The sequence below is a fragment of the Epinephelus moara genome, chromosome 12, assembly GCF_006386435.1.
Source record: "Epinephelus moara isolate mb chromosome 12, YSFRI_EMoa_1.0, whole genome shotgun sequence".
NCBI lineage: Eukaryota > Metazoa > Chordata > Actinopteri > Perciformes > Serranidae > Epinephelus > Epinephelus moara.
Window position 1 is genome coordinate 43,158,636 of NC_065517.1, and position 6,259 is coordinate 43,164,894.

At 48.1% G+C, this 6,259-nt stretch overlaps 1 protein-coding gene across 1 annotated transcript in view; it reads left to right on the forward strand.

The window, feature by feature from the left end:
* LOC126398241 (kinesin-like protein KIF26A) overlaps positions 1-6,259 on the forward strand; it is a 73,497-nt gene that overhangs the window by 36,873 nt on the left and 30,365 nt on the right. Inside the window, exons 8-9 of the mRNA XM_050057404.1 lie at positions 1,061-1,244; positions 4,461-4,617. Coding sequence (XP_049913361.1) covers positions 1,061-1,244; positions 4,461-4,617 — 341 coding nt within the window. The remainder of the gene's footprint in view (positions 1-1,060; positions 1,245-4,460; positions 4,618-6,259) is intronic.

Sequence of the window (6,259 nt, forward strand, 5' to 3'; positions counted from 1 at the left end):
GTGTGTGTGTCGGCTAAACGTAACCATGTGTGTGTGTCGGCTAAACGTAACCACGTGAGTGTGTCGGCTAAACGTAACCACGTGTGTGTGTCGGCTAAATGTAACCACGTGTGTGTGTTTGCTAAACGTAACCATGTGTATGTGTGTGTGTGTGTGTTGAAGGAAAAAAACATCAGTTGGTGGTGTTGTCCTGACGTAGTGCTTTTATTTTGAAAGAGACTGTATCAAACTGTACATTCCCTGTGAAAACAGAAGTGTATTTTGAAAACAGACAATGCATGTAACAGGCTGAAGTTGACACGGCGTCCCAGAACGTCAACAACCAACACACCCAGGGTACCTTGGACGTCACAGTGAGGATGATGATGGACGGGGACAACAGACACATGAGGACACAGAACTCCGTATTTAGACGTGTGTGTCCTATGATGAGGCGTCAGTATTTGACGAGATGAGAACATGTCAGGTCACCTCGCCTCCTTCACTGCCTCCTCTCTTCCTGTCTGACCTCGTCCTCAGCTCGGGGGACTTTGTCTCTGTCCACAACTGTCCAATTAGTCCTGACCTTCCTCCTTTTATTCCTCCTCAGTTTGTGTTATCTCCCTGGGCTGCTGTCTCACACTTTATCTCCTCTCACTTTAATTTTCTCTCCACTTCTTTTTCTTTATCAAACCTCATTCTGTCTCCTTTCAGCCGCTATCATCCGCTCGCTTTTATCTCTGAGACACTCTTCATCACGTCTTTATCACATCCTTCTCATTAACTCAAACTGACGTCTTCACCTGAACTTACTTCTTCTTCTGCTCTGTGTTTCAGCAGCGTTATACTTCCTGTTTCTGTCCTCAGGTTGATGGATGTTGTTGTTCATGTATCTGGTGGAGGTGGAGGTGCACCCTGAAGCAGTGATCAGGTGGTGCAGCCTCCTCCGTCAGTCACATGTCGTCTGTGCACCAGCAGACTTCATTAAACCACCATATTCATGACGATAAGCTTCATGTTGTTCCTGCTTCTCTGGGTTCTATATCCTCCTCACCTGACTCCTCACCCCTCTCTCCATCAGCTGCAGAACCAGATGGAGCTTCGGGCCACCAATGCTGAGCGAGCGGCGTTTTTCCTGGATGCCGCGCTGGCAGCGAGGAAGAGCAGCCGGGCGCCGAATGACCAGGAGGTCCGGAGGAACTCTCACTTCCTGTTCACCCTGCACCTTTATCAGGAGAGGCAGGACAAGAGCAACAAGGCGGCAGGTCAGTGTGTGTGTGTGTGTGTGTGTGTGTGATTATTTTTCTGTTACGTTCATCAGACACACACACACACACACACACACACACCGTCCTGCTGACACTGATACACACTGCAGCACCAACTGTGGATTCATCCGCCCCTGAAAATAGTCCCCATCAGAGTGTTGGTCTAATAAAAACGACAGCGAGCGGCTGATCACTGATCAAACTATTGATTATTGAAGATCGTCAGCAGGAACCAACGAGCTCAGAGACACAGACAGGAAGTCAGATTCACATGTTGGTTTGAGTCTGATTATTGGATTTATTAAAGAGACGTTCGACCCGACACAAAGTGAAACTAACGTCTGACTCTGAGGTTGTAAAAACTGAGATGATGAATTTAAACTGAACTCAAAGTTGAATTAAAGAGAAATCAGTGATGAAGCGGCGCTGACGTCTGTGTGCACACAGCGAGCCCTCGGGCTGTAATAAACTCATCTGTTGGTGACTCTACAGCCGTTCACTCTCCTCCTCCTCCTCCTCCTCCTCCCTCTGCTTTTCATTTCCAAACAAGCAGCTGCTAATTAGCTTCATCCTGATCTGCCGCCGCCGTGCTCTACACGAACATTAACGAGCAGAGAGGCTACGCTAACGCCACCTCCGCCCACGCCTACCTGTCACAGCAGTTATTAGTGTTTCACTGCTCTTGGAATAAATCTGCATGCTTAATGAGGCCTGAAGCCTCCGTGTGTCCTGCAGAGAAACTCCGCCGCTCTCAGCACTTTGTAAATCCTGCTGATGTGAGCAGCTGATGGTTCACACCATCTGACGCTGTTAAAGAGAGCAGAGATAACAGACTGGAGACTGGAGTTACAGATGTTTATACATGTTGATGGTTAAAAACAGATTTGACTTAATGACATCAGAGCATCAACACAGCTGCTGTCTGTGTGAAGATGGAGTGACGGCATCCTGAGCAGAGAAGGAAGTTGTAATCTGAGCGTCTCTGTGGTTTGTTGTACGGCTGCACAACTAATGGGAATATTATCAAAATCACAGCACGATCACGTCAAATATCTAAATCACAGGCGCTGTGAAGGTAAAATGTGTCACAGCAGAGTGTGATTACTGAGACTGTCACAGAACATGAAAGTTTGGGACAGACGCCGCCAAAAATCACATCATCATCATTTTAATATTTGTTACAGTAAATAAACAAAGGCAAGTGTCACCATTCCAACTGAATGATCATGATGTGATTTATTTTTGGCACATTGTGCAGCCCCAGTTTGTTGTGGTAATGTGGTCGTGCAGTGTGTTCATGTTAGTGCACGTGTCTGCTGACACTGACTCCCTCGGCCTCAGGCGTCACTGCACAGGGACACGCCTTAGCGGTGATATGAGATGCACTGGGCAGCAGCATTTTTGATGCTCAGGTAGCTACTGTAGTCTGAAGAGCAGGAAAGTGTGCATGGGGAGGGCGGGAGCAGAGGGTCAAACACACTCCAGACTTTCACCCAGCAGCCTGCTGTTTGTTTCCTGTGAAACCAAAAGTAGATTCAGTTACCTGAATAAAAACGTAGTGTGCTACGCTAGTGACACACTGATCAGCCAAACATTCAAACCACTGACAGGTGACGTGAACTGATCATCTTGTTTCAATGTCCTGCTGATAAACCTTGCACACATCTATCGAGCAGAAACTGGACATTTCCTGTGAAAACAGAAGTTTATTTTGAAAAGACACGATGTCTTTGACAGGCATAAACTGACACGGCGTCCCTGAGGACACGTAGAGTATCATGTTTAGATGTGTATGTCTGATAATGGGATGATGTCATCATGGAAGTGTAGTCCCCGCCCTCTGGTTCCCTCCTAGTTAGCACCGTTAGCCCAGTAAGAACTGTTACTGTAGTTTAGCACTGCTCATGGAGTTAGCACCGCTAGCTGCTAGCTGCTAGTTCAGCCAGCTCCATGTTGAGAGCTGTGTGCAGAAAACTGGTATGATCCGAATATCTCAGAAAGCCACTTTAACTTGGGACTTGTTCACCTTGACTCAGGAATTTCCTTGATTCTTTCTTGACGCATGACTCGGACTCAGCAGATCACCCTGATTTCACTCAGTATGACAAAATCAATAAAGACCCGCCCACCTTGACTCGGGATGTACCTCAGTTTCTGGTCCTCTCAACTTGGGACTTGTTGGTGCTGACTCTGGTCTTGCGATGGGACTAGACCTGTACTGACCTTGTATCTGATACGCAACTTCATTTGGGACTTTTTGTCCTGGAAATTGTTAGCGACTTGTCTCAGGACTCGCCGTCCTTGACCCTGTGTCTGATAAAGAACTTGATGAGGGACGTTCTGCTCTGGACTTGTTAGGGACTTGTTGGGAACTTGACCTGGGACTTGGGAAACAGTGACATCTGAGCTCTGATGTCTCAGTCGGGGCTGTGAGCTGAAGTCATTATTACTGTAACAGTGGTTTCTGTCTGTGTGTGTCCCTCTGTGGACACCGTCTCCCCTTACATCATCAGTCCTCTGCCGCAGCTCTGACCCTGTTTCACCACAGAAACCATTGACTTGTCAGAGCAGAATCACTGGATCACATCTGTATCATGAAGTCTTTACTCCAGCGTCCACAGAGAAATTTACATATTTAAACAGGTCATAAAGGGCGGCACGGTGGTGTGGTGGTTAGCACTGTCGCCTCACAGCAAGAGGGTTGCCGGTTCGATCCCGGGTGTGAGAGCCCTTCTGTGCGGAGTTTGCATGTTCTCCCCGTGTCAGCGTGGGTTCTCTCCGGGCACTCCGGCTTCCTCCCACAGTCCAAAGACATGCACATTGGGGACTAGGTTAATTGGTGACTCTAAATTGTCCGTAGGTGTGAATGTGAGCGTGAATGGTTGTCTGTCTCTATGTGTCAGCCCTGTGATAGTCTGGCGACCTGTCCAGGGTGTACCCTGCCTCTCGCCCGATGTCAGCTGGGATAGGCTCCAGCCCCCCCCCCCCGCGACCCTCAAGAGGATGAAGCGGTTAGAAGATCATAAATTTGTAAGGGCAGCAGCAGTAACGAGTCCTGAGCTGTGTGTGAGATGAGACGTGATGAAGAGCAGGAGACACAGTCTGATATTTAACTAACCTGATGAATCAGTTATTAAAATAAGCATCAATCATGTTTCTGTCAGTGAAGCAGCCGATGGTTGAACAGCTGTCGTCTCCGTTTCTGTCCCTCAGTGTCCGGGCGGAGTCGTCTCCACCTGCTGGATCTGGGCAGCTGTGAGACAGACATCAGCAGGACCAGAGAGGGAGGCGGAGGACAGTGTCTGTCTCTGTCCGCGCTGGGAAACGTCATTCTCGCCCTCGCCAACGGAGCCAAGCATGTTCCCTACAGGTACCAGCTTGCATGTTGATGACCCGGCAGTGGTCAAAGGTCACAGACAGACCGCAGCTCGGAGACTGAATACGGATTGTGTATTTAATGAGTTTGGCTGATTAGGCGATGAATGAATCACTCAGTACAGACTGATGGAGGTTCAGTCCTCCGGATCCTTCAGCACCATCATTCTTATCATTCTTTATTCTCAGCCTGTTGTTGGTGTTTTGTCTCCTTTTGCTTTTTAAGCTGTTTAATTTTTGGATGTGTTGGGGGGGGATTTCATGCTCATTTACTATTTGTGCAGTAACAACTTTTGTTAGTCCAACTTGTTCTCATTCTAAAGTTGTCAAATCCTGCCGCGTGGTCAGTCATTTCCAGGTCAGTCACCAAAGAGATACGCCACCGTCCAGCGTCAGTTTATAACACAACTTAAAGAGCTGTAAAGTCACTACAGGGCGGGCAGGAGGGGAGGTGGGACTGTCACCCAGGAGCCAGGTGTTCACTTCCTGTATGACTGTAGAGCCAAACCATGATGTTTCTCATAAACCTAACTATGTCTTTTTGTCTCCTGAACTCCAGGAAGTAAACCTAAAAACAAAGTTTTGGCCAATGTTTTAAGTTGATTTTGAAATTTAAGGAGCAGAAACTGACCATTTCCTGTAAACACAGAGGCTGATTTTGAAAAGACACGCTGCATGTAACAGGTGTAAACTGACACCAGAACATCAACATGCCCTGGATACCTGTGCATCACATGAAGACGTCAAAAGTCCACTGAACAAGCTGCAGTATGTGACGAGTTGTGATGAGAACATGTTGGTTAACTAAGTCTTGTGGTGGTGGATTAGGTGGGGTGGGGCGTGGTGGTAGGTGTTTGTGCCTCACAGCCTCGTCTCATGATCCGTGTACGGCCTTCACTCATCCGAAAGAAAGATGGACGCACCTGATGAGTCCGTCTGAGGCTCCTCGATGGGTCTCTGCTGTTCAGTCACTGGGCCTCATTCACCACCTGTCGTTACACTTCGCGTGGTTCATGTGTTTCCTTCATTTCTACAGCTGTATAATAACTCTACTGCAGGGGTGGCCAACCCGCGGCTCGCGAGCCGCATGCGGCTCTTTGCCTATCAGTGTGCGGCTCTTTGGTCTTAAAAAAATCAATTTATTGTTATGAGTGCGTATGGCCCTTTAAGAAATTTAACAGGCTTAAGTGGAGCGAGAGAGAGAGGAGTGCGCACGGGCAGGTGAGAGGGTGTGGAGTTCGGGAGGAATGCAGGACTGCAGCGCGGTGGCGATATCGAACAACAAAAGCTGTCAGGGAAGAAATGCGTGTCTTTGTGTGTGTGGAGAGAGTATGACAGAGGGAGAGACTGTGTGTGGATGTGTGTGGAGTAATGTTGCACGGTATACTGGTACCAATGGTAGACCGCAGTAGGCTGCTACTTAAACACCACAGTAGGCTACATGACATGGTGCCACTACTGTGGGATAAGTTCAAAGTCCAATCAAAGGAGGGTGAGGGTGAGAGGAGAAACGAGCCGTTCACATTACTCTTTGTGGCAGGTAACGGTCCACAAACCTCACCGCACTTTAGGGACTGTTCTTTACTTATGAAGGGACTGTTCTTTACTTGTCAGGGGAGGAGGGTGGCTGGTTGATT